The following is an 18,219-nucleotide window of genomic DNA, read 5'->3' on the forward strand; positions in this document are numbered from 1 at the left end:
ACATACACAAAGCTTTAGGTGCAAACACACATAAAAAACAGTCCAACATAGAGTTACAAATATTAATGCTGATTCTGGAAATCTGAAATAAAAACAAAAATGCTGGTAAATATCAGGTCAGGCAGCAACTGAGGAGAGAAACAGGTTAACATTTCAGGTTAAAAAAAAACGGCGGATGCTGGAAATCCAAAACAAAAACAGAAAACCCTTCTGTTCTGTTGAAGGGTCATGAGGACTCGAAACGTCAACTCTTTTCTTCTCCGCCGATGCTGCCAGACCTGCTGAGTTTTTCCAGGTAATTCTGTTTTTGTTTAACATTTCAGGTTGATGACCTTTCATCAAAACTAAAGAAAAATACAAATGTAAGTGTGTTTAACCCAGTGGAAGAACAGAGGAGGCAGGAAGAACAAAAGAGAAGGTTTGTGATAGGGTAGGAGTCAGGGGAGATTAAAAAACAAAATGCAACAGCCAAAGAGAGTGGTAATGGATATAGTAAAAAAAACAAAGGTTGTGTCTAAAGGAGGTGTGAATGGCTACTTAAAAGCCATCTGAATGCAACAAGGGATAAAAAAAGACAAGACAAAAAGAAAAAAAAATGCATTTGCTTTTGTATTAGTCTTCAATTCATTGCACTTCTCTTCCAGGAATGCCTACCTTGTAGTTCTGCCCTTCTCAGATGGGATTTCTGTTTGGCTCTTCTACCTTATTCACCATCTTTGCTCTCTATTTCCCATCTAATTTTGATCAGATATCGAAAAACAAAACCCGCTTCCATAGCCACATTTCTTTTTATCAGCGACTGTCTCCGGCTTCAACTTATTCCTCGTGGATTCCAATTTAAATTCCACCCTACTTGTTATGATCATGGATATCTCCAAGCCATCCAGAACTCCTCAAACCACTGTTTCCGCTGCATCCTAAGATACACTCAATGACATGCACTGCCACATGTGCACACTCGATCTCACCCTCATCTTATCGACTCATCTTATCTCAAAACTGTCCTGGTCCACAGATTCACTTCACCTCATCTCATTTGGTGCTTTAACAACAACCTTTGAAGGATTGCAAGCTTCACTAACTCAATGCTACCAACACCCTTCCGGCTTCTTCCTTCCTTTCTCTTCCCTCCAACCAGCTCCTTCCTCCCTTTCTCTTCCGTCCGACACCGTCTGTTTCTCAAGTCCTACTCCTTGCTGTGTACTCACGATACCTCCTGACCTCCCACCATCTGACCCTGAATGCTCTGTCCTCAACAAAGGCCTCAGCCTCATCCAAAGTCCCCAACTCAACAAATTTCGAGCTCTGCACGACATTGAGCTCTTTTTCTGGTTCCTCCAGCTCCATTGTCACTTCTTCAACCAGGAGTCTTCCTCCTCAACTTAATGACTCCTTCACTAGTCTCCAATATTTCCCCTCTACCTGGATCCCTCCCGCTGGACTCGTACCTTCTCTAGATCTTTTCATTGAGAGCTGCCATCATGACATTGGCCGCCTTAATTTCTCTGCTCCTCTCACTCCTAACCTATCTCCCTCTGAATTTATTCTCTCAAGTCCAAACCTAACATCATCAAACACGCTGACATGGGTGGCATTGTTGTTGTCTGGAGTACTGACCTCTACCTAGCAGAGGCCGAACACCAATTCTGACATTTTCTCTGACCTCCCCCTGGACACAACCCCACTACTGAACATCAAGCCATTATGTACAGGACAGTCACTGACCTCAACTCCTCTGGAGAGCTTCCCTTCACTGCCATCAATGTCATAGCAGCCCCCAACACCAAACAGCCCGTTTTTATCTCCTTCCCAAAATACATAAACAAGGCTGCCCTGGTCGACCCATTGTTCCTGCCCAACTGAACTTAGCTTTCCCTATCTTGACTCCATTATTTCTCCCCTCGTACAGTTTCTTCCCACCTGCACCTGCAACCCTTCTGATGCCCTACATTATTTTGCAGTTTCTTGACCCAAACCGCACCCCCCTTCACCATGGATGTCCAATTCTTCTACAACCCCATCTCCCATCAGGATGGTCTCAGAGGTCCCTGCTTCTTCCCCATCCACCACCACCCTCCTCTGCCTGGCTGAGCTTATTTCAATCCAAACAACCTCCCCTTCAACTCCATTCACTTCCTCCAAATAAAAGGCATGGCTATGGGTACTCATTTGGATCCCAGTTATGCCTATCTTTTGGTGGGGCACGTGGAACATTCATTATTCCAGTCCTACTCCGACCCTCTCCCTAATCTATTTTTCTGCTACATCGATGATTGTATTGGTGCCGGTTCCTGCTCTTGCCATGAACTGGAAAATTTAAATTGGCTTTATTTCCAATTCCCACCCCTCTCTCGCCTTCAACTGGTCCATCTCTGACTATCCCCTTTGCTTCTGACTTCTCTGTCCCCATTTCTGGAGATAGGCTATTAACTAATGTTTACTGTAAACCCATGGACTCACTCAGCTATTTCAACTACACTTCCTCCCACCTTGCTTCCTGTAAGGGTGCCATTCCATTCTCCCAATTTCTCCATCTCCACTGCATCTGTTCTGATGATGCAACCTTCCACACCAGCACATCTAACATGTCCTCCTTTCTCCTCAGCCGAGCATGGCGAACAGGCCCTCCAACTTGTCCAATCCAATTCACGCACCTCTGCTGTCACCCCTTCCCCTCCATCCCAGAGCTATGGCAGGGTTCCCCTTCCACCCCAGCCTTCGTATTCAACAGATCATCCTCCACTATTTCCACCAGCTCCAATGTAATGTAACCATCAAACACATCTTTTCCTGCCCTCTCCTTTCAGCATTCCACAGGGACTGCTCCTTACATAACACCTGAGTCCAATCCTCAGTCACCCCTAACACCTTCCCTTCCCCAAGTCACCTTTCCATGTAAATGTAGGATATGCAACACCTGTCCTTTCACCTTCTCATTATCCAAGGCCCCAAACACTCCTTTCCCAATCAAACAGCAATTTACTTGTACTACTTTCAATTTAGTACTCTGTATTTGCTACTCATGATCTGGCCTCCGCTACATCAGGGAGACCAAACACAAACTGGGTGGTCGCTTTGCAGAACACCTTCATTTAGTCCTCAAGCACGGCCCTGAGTTTCCGGTTGCTTGTCATTTTAATTCTCCTCCCATGCTGACCTTTCTGTCCATGGCCTGCTACAGTGCTCCAGTGAAGCCCAACACAAGCTTGAGGAACATTACCTTATCTTTCGACACGATGCTTTACAGTCTTCTGGACTTAACATCAAGTTCAACAATTTTAGATCATAACCTGTGTCTCCACATTGTTCTGTATGTTTTTTTGCTTCATTTTTTCTCATTTTTCTCGATTGGTCTTGTCTTGTATCTTTCTTTATCCTTTGTTGCATTCAGATGGTTATTAAGTAGCCATTCACTTATTTAGACACAATCTTTGTTTCTTTAATGTACCCATTACCACTCTCTCTGGCTGTTGCATGATGAAATTTTTGTTATTTAATCTCCTCTGACCTACACCCTATCACAGACCTTTTTGTTCTTCCTGCCCCCTTCCCCCAGCTTAAAAACTTACATTTCTGTCTTTCTTCAGTTCTGTTGAAACATCATTGACCTGAAATAATAACACTTTTTCTCCCCACAGATGCTGCCTGAGCTCCTGATTTTTCCTAGAATTTTTTGTTTTTATTACAAATATCAATATTTATCGCAAGATTAATTAGTAATTTACTTGATGGAAGTGTATTTAGGATTTTTACATCTTGATAACTAAAACCAAGGAAGTTAGTTATCAACTGTCAAGACAAGTACTTGATGGATGTTTATCCAAATAATATCAAATTAAAATAGTTCTTTAACCTAAACATTTAACAATGTCTTGTCTAAAAGTTACCTATTCATTTAAAAAGTACAAAACTAAATTTTTGAACTCCAACCTCTACCACCATCTGTACTTAACCGGGTGAGAGGAAAGAAAACTCTATAATACCAAACCCTCCTGTCTGAAGTGGTGGAAAAACTCAGCCGATCTGGCAGCATCTGTGGAGAGAGAAACAGAGTTAACGTTGAGTCCAAAATATGACTCCTCTTTGGAACTGAAGAGAGGTAGGGACGTGAAGAGTTTTATGCTGTTGAGGAGGGTGGTAGGGGGCAGGTGGAGCAAAACAGATGGTCAGGGATAGGTTAGGGGGCAGGGGAGATTAAATGACAAAGGTGTCATGGAACAAAAGGCAAAGGGACTGGTAATGATAGTAACAAAAGGTGAAAGAGACAAATGGAAATCTCGTCAGTAAGAGCAGAACTTCAAGGTAGGCATTCCTGGAAGAGAGATGGCAGTGAGTTAAACACTTAAAATTAAGGTAAAATAACTGCCTTTGCTGGAAATCTGAAATAAAAATGGAAAGTGCTGGAAAAGCTCAGCCGGTCTGGCAGCATCCATGGAGAAACAGAGTTAACATTTTGAGTGCAATATGACTCCTCCTCGGAACTGAAGATGGATAGGTATGTGAGGGTTTTATTTTGCTTTTACTTTAGTGCTTAATTCACTGCCACCTCTCTTCCAGGAATGCTTACCTTAATGGTAGTTCTGCTCTTCTCTTCAATAGGATTTCCATTAGTGTCTTTCATCTTGTTACTATCATTACTACTCACTTTGCCTTGAGTTCCATGACATCTTTGTCATTTAATCTCCCCCAGCCTCTAACCTATCCCTCCAAGTTCTCCTTTGCATCACCTGCTCCCCCCACCCACCTCCTTTATCTACAGCATAAAACCCATCACTTCGCTACCTCTTTTCAGTTCCGAAGAGTCATATTGGACTCAAACCATTAGCCCCGTTTCTCTCTCCACAGATGCTGCCAGGCCGGCTGAGTTTTTCCATCATTTGCTGTTTTTATTTCAGTTCCCTAGCATCTGTAGCATTTTGCTCTCCGAGTCTGAAGTGGAAATGTATGAATACATTTAAAATTAAAAAAAAGGTAGTTAGGAACTTCTCATATGATAAACTAGGGTTGTTATTAGACATAGAGGTAATGTCTCCATTTACCTTTGTGGGAGGACCAGCAGACTTAGGTACCAATCCCTTATATACACTGGGTCCTGTCCCATTCTTCACAGGCTGGGGATGAGATCCCCCTGTCAGAGGGTATCCTGGTAGTATTGGTTCTTCTTTGAGGACCTTCTTAATGACCAGCATTTTGGATGTTCTAGATTTTGGATTTGGAGGATTTTCTAAATCATAAAGAAAATTACATGTAAACCTCAGATTAAAGGTAGTTATCAATCAGTGCAGTTACTGATTGCTCAAAGCACAAGATTTGCATAAAAAAGAGACCATATCAGTATGATTGTAGATGAAAAGGTTTCTTTGCACTTTTAGAGAGAGATATGGAAGAGCTGGCGGATTTACAGATTGAATAAAGTGTAACACAAGGGATGAAATTTCTTCAAACCACTGTACACAGAAAAAGCAAGGAGGAATGGAGTATGGTTCTGTTTCAAGATTGAGAAGAAAAATAAATCAGGAATTAGTGATTAGGTTAGTTTAATATCCTGCAGGGGTATGTGTAGCAGAGAAAAGCCAGCATCTTCTCATTCTACATTACATCAGCATTTATATAGCAAATATCAAGGCACTTCACAGGAGCATTATCAAATAAAACTTGGCACAGAGGCCTACAGAAAAACAGGACAGATGAGCTTTGTAAAAGTAGTAGGTTTGAAAAAGTTTCTTAAAGAAACATAGAGAAAGGTAGAGAAAGAGAGAAAGGTGCACAGAGGGAATTCCACAGCATAGGGCCAGTGTAGCTAAAGGCACAGCCGTCAATGAGGAAGTGATTAAAATCAAGGATGCGCAAGGGGCCATCTGGCCACTATGTTTCAGCATTCCTTCCCTAAACATCTGCCCTTCCACCTCCATCTGTCTTCAACACGCTCCCAAAACTACAGTTCCTTGACCAAGCTTTTACTCAGCTTTGGCTCAGCAAATATTTTTGATTATTCTTCTTGGCAGCACCATGGAATGTTTTTCTATATTAGAGGCACTATATATAAATGCATTTAGTTATGCTTGACTTACATGGTTATGCACTCATTTAATGACTGTCAAGTGACAGAAGTCTAATTCCACATCTGTGACCCAATTGGTTCTCTTATAGTACAGCAATTTTGTAACTGATCAGTTGTCCTGTAAAATCCTTTTGCCTGAAGGGCATGCACTCTTTAGATTTAGACTACATACTTTTTCAAAAAATTCACATGCCCTGTATCAAACAAACAAATTCTCAAAAGATAATTTTCTACTATTTTAACCTTTCTTGCCATGCCTTTCGTGAAAGAAACAGAAACTTGAAACATACTGAAGCCAACACTACTGGTGATGCCGGCAAAATAAAACACAGGACAGATCTAAAACTATGATTATTCAATGCAGAAGATCAGAGGGAAAAACAGGCAAAGTTATGTTATGATTTTGTTGTTGAAGTATAGGACTAAATAAGGAAAGATCACTGTTCTATAATAATTGTTGCCCCAATTCCTTACATTAATTTCATGATTTAAATGAGACACTGACATTGAGGTATCCCACCTCAGGAACCCAGTCCTAAATACAAATGTGACAAGGTAAAAATATTGCAATAATCTAAGTAAATTAGCTTTGCGTGCTTTGACTAAAGGAATAAGAAATAGCTGTCATTGTTAAATCAATGAAGATTGAAATACCGAAAATAATTTTCATTCTGGAATTCATATACTCCTTAGATACTACTGAACCCAGATAAAATATGTATCCAGAAAATTAGCAAAACAGCAACTATTAAAAAAATCATAATTGTTAATGGTTAATAAAATTACAAAGCATACATACTGCTATTAAAATCTGTTTGCAATTTTTGGCTTGTGTATCTATCTTTTCTGAGATTAGAAACAAGAAAAAAACATTGTGAAGTAGCCTATGTTTCTTTACGGCTGAATCCTAATTATTCAGAAAAAAGACAGGCTTGTGCTTATATAGTACTTTTCACGGCCACCCATGTCTCAAAGCACTTTAAAGCCAATGAAGTACTTTCGAAGTGCAGTCATCGTTGTAATGTAGGAAACGTGGCAGCTAATTTGCACACAACTCACTTTAAGAGCAAAGTAATAATGACGAGTTAATTGCTTTTTGTGATGGTGATTGAAGGATAAATATTGGCCAGGACACCAGTGATACCTTCTTTGAAAGAGTGTCATGGGATCTTTTACATCCACTTGAGCAGACAGGTGTAGCCTCGATTTAATGCCTGGTCTGAAAGACAGCACCTCCCTTCAGTGAAGCACTCTCTCAGTACGGCACTAGAGTATCAGGCTTGATTTTTGTGCTGATGCAGAACCCACTTCTTTCTTGACTGAAAGGTGTACAGTGACTGACTAATCAAGAACCAAAAGCAGTTTATATTGTATAGTTATACTGACATCAGCTCCATTCCTAGCCCCTCTGTCTCTCTGTTTTAACAAAAGATGACCGCTTGACCCTGGTTTAAATTTCAAACAATGCTTGGCAGTTAACTGTCAGCCACCATCAGTGGTGCATTCTCCATGGCAACTCCACTTGCCAACCAATCAGCACTCTCTTCACATGCAGTATAAATTGTTAATTTGTCCCTTTATATTGGTATTCTTGCGAGTGCCCTGTTGAGTACAAGATGAAAAGCTTAGACATGACTTTTTTCAGCAATATTGAAATTCAAATTATTATAGGATTTACTGGGGCAGCAGCAGCTAACTTTCTTTTATTTCTTTCATGGGATGTGAGCGTCGCTGGCATGGCCAGCACTTGTTGCCTATCCCTAACTGTCCTTGAACTGAGTGGCTTGCTAGGCTATTTCAAAGAGCAGTTAAGAGTGGACCACATTATTGTGGATCAGGATTCACATGTAGCCCAGACCAGGTAAGGTCAGCAGATTTCTTTCCCCTAAAGGACATTAGTGAATCAGGTAGATTTTTAATGACAACTGATGCTAGTTCCATGGTCACCTTATTAAGACTTTTTTAAATTGAATTTAAATTCCACCAGCATGTCCATAGGACATTAGCTTGGGCATCTAGATTACTAGTCCAGTGACATCACCACTATGCCACCATGTGCCCCAAAGAAGTTGATATTCTAAGTAATACATCGCATAGTAAACTCTGATTAAAAAGTCAGAAACTTTATTTCTCTCTCCACAATTGTTGCCAGTCCAGTTGAGTACTTCAGGCATTTTCTGTTGTTATTTCTACATTTCTAATTGTCAGCTTCAGTAGTTTTTACTCAGTTGAATAAAAAATGTCCATTCGCTCCCTGTAAAACAGTGCAAGGTTGAGTCGGGCTTGGTTTTAACATTCATCTACCATGCCACAGCCTAGCATCCATCTGCAACCCTAGCCAACATTCTGGCTCTTAAAGCTCTGACATTTAAAAATTTATACGATGCTTTTCATGACAACCATACTTCCTAAAGCACTTTGCAGCCATTGAAGTACTTTTTTGAAGTGCAGTCACTGCTATAATATGGAAAATGTGGCAGTCAATTTATGCAAAGCAAACTCCCCACAAAGAGCAATGCGATAATGGTCAGATTATTAGATTATCAGCTGATGTTGACCGAGGGATCAATATTGGCCAAGGCACCAGTAATACCTCCCCTGGTCTTCTTTAAACTAGTGCCATGTGCTCCTTTACATCCAACTGAGAGAGCAGGCGCAGCCTCAATTTAATGTTACATCTAACAGCGATAAAAACAAAAAAACTGCGGATGCTGGAAATCCAAAACAAAAACAGAATTACCTGGAAAAACTCAGCAGGTCTGGCAGCATCGGCGGAGAAGAAAAGAGTTGACGTTTCGAGTCCTCAAAAGGGTCATGAGGACTCGAAACGTCAACTCTTTTCTTCCCCGCCGATGCTGCCAAACCTGCTGAGTTTTTCCAGGTAATTCTGTTTTTGTTTTACATCTAACAGCACCTGACAGTCCAGCACTCCCTCTGAACTGAAGTGTCAGTTTAGATTGTTGTGGTCAAGTCCTGGAGTGAGCCTTGAACCCACAACCTTCTGACTCTGACATTACCAACTGAGTTTCACAGTAAGCTGTTCTGGCTGAATTTTATGGATTTGTTTTTAGTGCTATTACCCCACTGATAAATAATTTTGAACACCCAGACCAGAAAATGTCAACAACTTGAAATAAATGAAAGTTAATGGATTTAAACTTTCTCTGTTCCTAAGAGTTCCTGGTGTGTATTTATGCAGCCTAAAAGACTTGGGCATCCTAGCTCTATACCAACGTTGGCTGTATATTTAGAGTTAAACTCTTATTGCACCGGTTATAAATTATATAAGAACATCAGGAGTAGGCATTTCAGCCCCTTGAGCCTGCCCCGCCATTCATTACGATCATGGCTGATCTCATTTCGGCGTCAACTCCAATTTCTCACTCTCTCCACATAACCTTTCAACCCATTTCTAATTAAAAATCTGTCTATATCCTCCTTAAATTTATTCAGCATCCCGGCATCCACTGCACTCTGAGGTAATGAATTCCACACGACCCTTTGAGAAAAGTAATTCCTCCTCATTTCAGATTTAAATCTACCACCCTTTAGTCTAAAACTATGGCCTCTCATTCTAGAATGCCTCACAAGGGGAATCATCTGCTCCACGTCTACTCTGTCTATCCCCTTTAGCAACTTATATACCTCAATTAGATCACTCATCCTTCTAGACTCTAGCAAGTATAGGCCTAAATGGCTCAATCTCTCCTCATAAGACAAGCCCCACATCTCTGGAATCAATCTAGTGAACCTCCTCCAGTGCAACTACATCCTCCCTCAAGTAAGGGGACCAAAACTGTGCACAGTACTCCAGATGCGGTTTCACCAATGCCTTGTACAGTTGCAACAACACTTCCCTACTTTTATACTCTATTCCTTTAGCAATAAATGCCAATATTCCATTTGCCTTCCTTATTTCCTGCTGTACCTACGTACTAGCTTTCAGCGATTCATGCACGAGGACACCCAGATCCCTCTGCACTGAAGCATTCTGAAGTTTCTTTTCATTTAAATAATAAGTCGCCTTTTTATTCTTCCGGCCAAAATGGATAACCTCACACCTACTCATGTTCAAATTCCGTCTGCCAAATTTTGGCCCATTCACCTAACCTGTCCATATCCATTTGTAAATTTCTTATTTCTTCATTGCAACTTACTTTTTCCTACCTATTTTGGTACCATCTGCAAATTTAGCTATAGTACCTTCTAACCCTGAATCCAAGTCATTAATATAGATTGTAAATAGTTGGGGCCCAAGGACCGAACCCTAGTTACAGCTTGCCATCCAGAAAAAGTCCCATTTATCCCAGCTCTCTGCTTTCTGTTGGTTAGCCAATCCTCTATCCAAGCTAATATATTACCCCTAACTCCGTGTGATCTTATCTTGTGTATTAATCTTTTGTGCGGCACCTTATCAGAGGCCTTCTGGAAGGCTAGATATACTACATCTACAGGATCCCCATTATCCACTTTGCTTGTCACATCTTCAAAGAACTCTAGTCAAACAAGATTTACTCTTCATAAAACCATGCTGACACTGATGGATTGCATCTTTCCAAATGCCCCACTACTACTTCCTTAATAATGGATTCCAACAATTTACCAATGACAGACGTTAAACTAACTGGTCTATAGTTTCCTACTTTCTGCCTCTCCCTTTTTTGAATAAGGATGTTATATTACCATTTTTCCAATCCACTGGAACCTTTCCAGAATCCAGGGAATTTTAGAATATTATAGCCAATGCATCCACTATCTCCACTGCCACTTTCTTTAAAACGCAGGGATGTAGGCCATCAGGTCCTGGGGACTTGTCACCCTTTAATCCCAATAGTTTGCTCGGTACTTTTTCTCTAGTGATGGTGATTGTTCTAAATTCCTCCTCTATATCCTCTGCACTACTTGTTACTAGTGTCCTCCACTGTGAAAACTGAGGCAAAATATTGATTAAGCGTCTCTGCCATTTCTGTGTTTCCCACTATTAACTCCCCAGTCTCGTCCTCCAATGGACCAAAATTCAATTTAGCTACTCTCTTTCCTTTTATACTTGTAGAAACTTCTGCTATTAGTTGTTACATTTTGCACTAGTTTTCTTTCATAATTTACCTTTGCTCTTTTTATTATTTTTTTAGTAACCCTTTGTTGACCTTTAAAAGTTTCCCAATCTTCCAGCCTGCCACTGACCTTTGCATTTTGGTATGCCTTAGTTTTTGCCTTTAAGTTATCTTTAAATTCCTTGCTTAGCCATGGATGCTTTTTCCCCCTCGTACCATCTTTCTTCCTCATTGGGATATATTTGACATGGGAGGAAATGAATACCTCCTTAAATATCTGCCACTGTTCATCAACTGTCCTACCTTGTAGTCTTCTTGCCCAGTCCACTAGGCAAATCTGCCCTCATACCAATGTAGTTACCTTTGTTTAACTCCAGAACACTAGTACGGGACTCAAGTTTCTTGCTCTCAAACCGAATTTGTAATTCTATCATGCTATGATCACTCTTCCCTAGAGGATCCTTTACTATGAGATCATTAATTAATCCCATCTCATTACATAAAACCAAATCCAAAATAGCCTGCTCCCTGGTTGTTTCCACAACATATTGCTCCAAGAAACAATCTCCAATACACTCTATGAACTTTTCCTCAAGGCTATCCTTGCCAATTTGATTAGTCTAGTCTATATGCATATTAAAATCGCCCATGATTATTGCCGTGCCTTTCTTACATGCTCCCAGTATTTCCTGGTTTATACTTTGCCCTACTGCTAAACTACTGTTTGGGTACCTATAGATTACTCCCACCAGGGACTTCTTCCCCTTGCTATTTTTTATTTCTACACAGACTGACTCTATGTCTTGCTCTCCAGTGCCTAAATCATTCCTCACTATAGCACTGATCTCTTCCTTTACTAACAAAGCTACACCAACTCCTTTTCTTTCCTGCCTATCCTTCCGAAACACTGAGTACCCTTGGATATTCAACTCCCAAACCTGTTCTCCCTGTAACCACATCTCAGTAATCGCCACCAAATCATACCTATTTATCTCTATTTGTGCTGTTAACTCATTAGTTTTATTCTGAATGCTACATGCATTCAGATACAAAGCCTTTAAGTTTGTCCTATTGCCAATTTTCCCTACTCTTATATGACTCTTTGGTGCAATATGGCATTCACAAACTCTGTTCCTTCCTTTCACTTTTTGATAGCAATCGTCCTCTTCACTAACCTGCACTCTTACCCTCTCCTTAAACTTTGATTTTTCATATTTCCATGCAACTGAACACTCCCCCCACAACGATTTAGTTTAAAGCCCTACTACGACCTTAGTTATGCGATTCACCAGGACACTGGTCCTAGCATGATTCAAGTGGAGCCCGTCCGAACGGAATAGCTCCCTCTTTCTTCAGTACTGGTGCCAATGTCCCATGAATTCGAACCCACTTCTCCCACACCAATCTATGAGCCACACGTTTAACTCTTTTAATCTTATTGACCCTGTTCCAATTAGCTCAGGTAGTAATTGCAGGTAATAACTAGGAATTAGTCAGCAACTCACCCCATACTCCTGCAATGGATTTGTTCTTGCCAAGTTCTTTCTTAGACTCAGGATTAAGTGAAGGCTAGAAGGAAAAAAAAACATGAACTTTCATAAATTAGGAAAGTGCTTGCAAACATTTTTTCAGAATTACAACCTATATTACTGAAAAATAACTAGAAACTAGAAAGACTAAAGACTGGGTGATGCAGCTTTTTTTCCCCTTACAGATGTTAATAATGCTACTTTTTTGCTGGTCTAACAGAATTGCACAAGGCATGTGCATGTGTGGGCAGAGGGAGGTGAGGGCGTGGGGATAAAGGTAGTTCCTCTCACTAAAGCTAGTTCCTGCCTTTTCCCTCAAAAACCAGATGCAAAAGCAAAAATCTCTCCTCAGGCATCCAATGCAAATAGTGGAGAGAACTGGAATCTAAATTTGACACTCATTCGAATCAAACAATCTGTGCAGCTTCTTGTTTTATGTTCTTCCTCCACAGTCATCTTGCGTCACTGCCTGATAGGTAGCCAGCTCCAAGGTCTCCATCAATCTTGTGTTTTCCAAAAGCCACCTGAAGTAACTAGCCTTCTAGCTTCTCCTGGGGATAAATTACCAGTCATATTCATGCTGCTAATTGAATGCTGGGTATGACCTGCCAGCACAATTGGTAATAAGCCTTCAGGAAAACAATCTCAAAACCACAGGTTTATTATTGTCACAAAACTCTCAGAACATTAACTTACTGCACCAGTCCACCTCAACTTCCACTAATTTTCTCTCCCTAATAAGCTGCCAATTGTTCAACAACTATCACAGGTATTGGTTTTCAGAGAAGTCTCATTACCTCATTTGAGAACATTTGCAATATTTGATGTTAAGAATTGTGGGGGGGCCCCTCCCTCCCCCTATAAAATTCACTGCTGTATATGAAAAAAAAATTGAAAAGAATTATTCAATTAAAAAACAGATTTCAATTCATGTTGGTCTCATATCAAAATCAGCTAAGAAATTGTGTGCATAGAACAAGGAAAGTAACTGAAAGGATCTACTAGTTCCAAAGCATGAGCCAGCTTATTTTATTCTAGTAGGTGTAGTCACTAACGCTAGGTACTTCAGAATCCACTTCATTCAAATATATTGATTTATCTATCACTTAAACTTTATCTCTAAAACTAATGTATTCAGAATTCATTACTTGAAACAGCAGTGAATTACTGCTCATAAATGATTTTTTAAAAATCAGGCAGTCAACTAACTAATTCACAATAATACATAAGCCACATTAAGGGTTAATATCTCAAAATCTTACACTAAGATATAATTTATAGATCAAGTCGAATACCAGTAATGTGGAATATCCAGGGTAATGGCACCGAACAATGTTGCTTTATCCTCAAATGATAAAAATAACTGAACAAATCATTTTATAATGCCTGATAGCATAATACAAGGAAACAAGATGATAAATCCGTATGTTTGTTATTGTGTATTATTCAAAATTTCTGATGTGAAGCCAAATAGATTAAACCTGTCTTTTTTTTTTCCATTCATGGGATGTAGGTGTCGTTGGCTAGACCAGCATTTATTGCCCTTGTTCAGAGTTGACCACATTGCTGTGGGTCCGGAGCCACAAGTAGGCCAGGCCAGGTAAGGGCAGCAGATTTCCTTCCCTAAAGGACATTAGTGAACCAGATGGGTTTTTACAACAATCAACAATGGTTTCATGGTCATCATTAAACTTTTAATTCCAGATTTTTATTGAATTCAAATCTATCCTCTTCACTATCAGCTGTGGTGGGATTCGAACCCAGGTCGCCAGACCATTAAGATAAAAGCAAAATACTGCGGATGCTGGAAATCTAGAACAAAAACAAAAATACCTGGAAAAACTCAGCAGGTCTGACAGCATCTGCGGAGAGGGATACTTATGCTCTGATGAAGAGTCATTCGGACTCGAAACGTTAACTGTATTCCTCTCCGCAGATGCTGTCAGACCTGCTGAGTTTTTCCAGGTACTTTTGCTTTTGTTCCCCCAGAGCATTAGCCTGGGTCTCTGGATTACTAGACCAGCAACAGCTTGACCTTTAATAAAAAGGTTAAATACAAAGTCATCCAGTTGCATTTCTTCAGTAGTTTTATATAACGGCATGATATTAATATAAACTAAATTTTCAAAATAATAACAGAACCCCTGTGGCATAGCTCACAGTGAATCAGAGCACACACAAAAGCTTGATGGCAGCAAGTATGAAGCTCCAGGGAAGTGCCTTCGGTAGGCAAGAAGTAGATCTACCATGGTGCTGCTTATGATGACTCAAGGTTATCTTGTTATATAACAATGGGGGCATTTATACAACGTGGAGCATAATACTACAGCCACAGTCAATTCCATCCTGTGATTTTACTTCGTTGACACATGAATTCCATGGTTTTTACAAAATAATGGACAATCAACTACTGACATTATATAGCCTCTGCTTTTAACTTTTATCCTTTACTTTTTTTTTTCAAACTGAGAATACATAGCAAGCTGGTATGCACAATGCACAGCTGGATGCAGAAATCTAGACCCTGAATTTCCTTTGGGCTTGGTGGCAGCTCTCCAGAAGGCAAAGCATGAAGGTGGCAGGAGGGTTAGCAGCTGGTCATTTTGTTTCAACATTCTTTCTCACATGAATACACACACACACACACACCACTTAAATCAAATATAAATCTTTATCTGAAATTTGTCCTTCCACTTTTCTTCATATGATTTTGAAAACAACATTAGCAGAAGCTACCAAGACAAAGACAGCAGACTGACATGCAGTTTGTTCCCACACCTCTGTCAATGTTTTGCCGAAGGAAAAGTATCCATAATTCAGTAAGTTTCAAGGTACTGGTGGATAAGGATAACAGGAGTCCTCAGGTTAAGGTGCTTAATTGGGGGATGGCTAATTATAACAATATTAGGCAGGAACTGAGGAATCTAGACTGGAGGCGGATGTTTGAGGGCAAATCAACAACTGACATGTGGGGGGCTTTCAAACGTCAGTTGATAAGAATTCAGGACCGGCATGTTCCTGCTAGGATGAAGGATAAGCATAGCAAGTTTCAGGAACCTTGGATAACGAAGGATATTGAGAGATTAGTCAAAGAGAAAAGGGAAGCATTCGTAAGGGCTAGAAGGCTGGGAACAGATGAAGCCTGTGGAGAATATAAAGAAAGTAGGAAGAAACTTAAGCAAGGAGTCAGGAGGGCTAAAAGGGGTCATGAAAAGTCACTGGCAACGAGGATTAAGGAAAATCCCAAGGCCTTTTATACATATGTAAAAAGCAAGAGGGTAGCCACTCAGGGACAGAGCTGGGAATCTGTGTGTGGAGCTGGAAGAAATGGGAGAGAGACTAAATGAATACTTCTCATCAGTATTCACCTAAGAGGACTTAGCAGTTGATTTGTCTAGGGAAGAGTGTGTAGATAGCCTGGACCATGTTGAGATCAAAAAAGAGGTGTTAGGTGTCTTGAAGAATATTAAGATGGATAAGTCCCCTGGGCTAGATGGGATCTACCCCAAAGTACTGAGGAAGGCAAGGGAGGAGATTGCTGGGGCCTTGACAGAAATATTTGCATCCTCAATGGCTACGGGTGAGGTCCCAGAGGACTGGAGAATGGCCAATGTTGTTCCATTGTTTAAGAAGGGTAACAGGGATAATCCAGGAAATTACAGGCCAGTGAGCCTTACGTCAGTGGTAGGGAAATTATTGGAGAAGATTCTTCGTGACAGGATTTACTACCATTTGGAAGCAAATGGGCGTATTAGTGAGAGGCAGCATGGTTTTGTGAAAGGGAGGTCGTGTCTCACTAACTTGATCGAGTTTTTTGAGGAAGTGACAAAGATGATCAACGATGGAAGGGCAGTGGATGTTATATAGATGGATTTCAGTAAGGCCTTTGACAAGGTCCCTCATGGCAGACTGGTACAGAAGGTAAAGTTGCACGGGATCAGAGGTGAGCTGGCAAGATGGATACAGAATTGGCTTGGTCATAGAAGACAGAGAGTAGCATTAGGAGGGTGCTTTTCAAATGGAGAGCTGTGACTAGTGGAGTTCCGCAGGGATCAGTGCTGGGACCTTTGCCGTTTGTAGTATACATAAATGATTTGGAGGAAAATATAACTGGGCTAATTAGTAAGTGTGCAGATGATACTAAGGTTGGAGGAGTTGCAGATAGTGAAGACGATTGTCAAAGGATACAACGGGATATAGATCGGTTGGAGACTTGGGTAGAGAAACGGCAGATGGAGTTTAATCCGGACAAATGCGAGGTAATGCATTTTGGAAGGTCTAATACAGAAATTACACAGTAAATGGCAGAACACTTAAGTGCATTGACAGGCAGAGGGATCTGGGTATACAGGTCCACAGGTCACTGAAAGCGGCAACGCAGGTGGATAAGATAGTCAGGAAGGCATATGGCATGCTTGCCTTCATTGGCAGGGGTCTTGAGTATAAAAGCTGGGAAGTCATGCTGCAACTGTATAGAATCTTGGTTAGGCCACACTTGGAATATTGCGTGCAATTCTGGTCGCCACATTACCAGAAGGATATGGAGGCGTTGGAGAGGGTGCAGAGGAGGTTTACCAGGATGCTGCCTGATCTGGAGGTTATTAGCTATGAGGAGAGGTTGGAGAAAATAGGATTGTTCTCACTAGAGCGACGGAGATTGAGAGGCGACTTGATAGAAGTTTACAAAATTATGAGTGGCATGGACAGAGTAGATAGTTAGAAGGTTTTTCCCAGGGTGGAAGAGTCATTTACTAGGGGACATAGATTTAAGGTGAGAGGAGAAAACTAAAGAGATGTGTGGGGCAAGTTTTTTATGCAGAGGGTAGTGAGTGTCTGGAATTTGCTGCCAGAGGAGGTGGATAAGCAGGTACGATAGTGGTGTTTAAGAGGCAGCTTGACAAATACATGAATAGGATGGGAACAGAGGGATACAGACCCCGGAAATGCAAAATGTTTTAGTTGACGGGCAATATGATCGGTGCAGGCTTGGAGGGCCAAAAGGCCTGTTCCTGTGCTTTGTTCTTTGAAAGTATTTCAGCTGTTGGGCTGAATAACACTGCAGATGCATCCTTGGAGACTGAGTACACTGCAGATTTAAAATGTTGGGTCTGTACTAGATATCCTCCTATAACAAGATCCTATGTCCCTTGCAAGCAGTTTGCCTTTACTACATTACAGTGACTGCAAAAAGTACTTTGTTGACTGTAAAACGCTTCGAGACATCCCAAGGACATGAAAGGTGCTATACAGTGCAAGTCTTTCTTTTACTCAACATCTAGCTATACGATATTGTGATTCAGGGGTCATGACAACAAAAATCCCTTGTTAATTGGACACGGTAATTTCTCATTTGTCCATATATGCATTTGTCTCATCTTCCGGAGGGCAAACTGATGAACAATGTGAGACAAAGTCAATACTCAGACTACACAATCTGCATTCAGCTAACAGAGTCACAGCCTTATATTTCACTGTTTTACACTAATGTCACCAATGGCAACTCCAAAATTACTTATTTTTATTTAGAATACATTGAGCAGCGAATCAGAAGTGGCAGAGTCAATGCTTCCATTTC

The 18,219-nt window shown here is 40.7% G+C and overlaps 1 protein-coding gene across 3 annotated transcripts in view; it reads right to left on the reverse strand.

Moving 5' to 3' along the window:
- Positions 1–18,219, reverse strand: part of LOC121283038 (vasculin-like) — a 224,055-nt gene that overhangs the window by 43,139 nt on the left and 162,697 nt on the right. For all 3 annotated transcript variants that reach the window (XM_041197025.1, XM_041197014.1, XM_041197004.1), the window contains 2 exons: positions 12,621–12,684; positions 5,040–5,224 (listed from right to left, as the gene is read on the reverse strand). In XM_041197025.1, the coding sequence (XP_041052959.1) occupies positions 5,040–5,224; positions 12,621–12,684 (249 nt within the window). The remainder of the gene's footprint in view (positions 1–5,039; positions 5,225–12,620; positions 12,685–18,219) is intronic.

This window comes from Carcharodon carcharias, chromosome 1, assembly GCF_017639515.1.
Source record: "Carcharodon carcharias isolate sCarCar2 chromosome 1, sCarCar2.pri, whole genome shotgun sequence".
NCBI classification, from domain to species: domain Eukaryota; kingdom Metazoa; phylum Chordata; class Chondrichthyes; order Lamniformes; family Lamnidae; genus Carcharodon; species Carcharodon carcharias.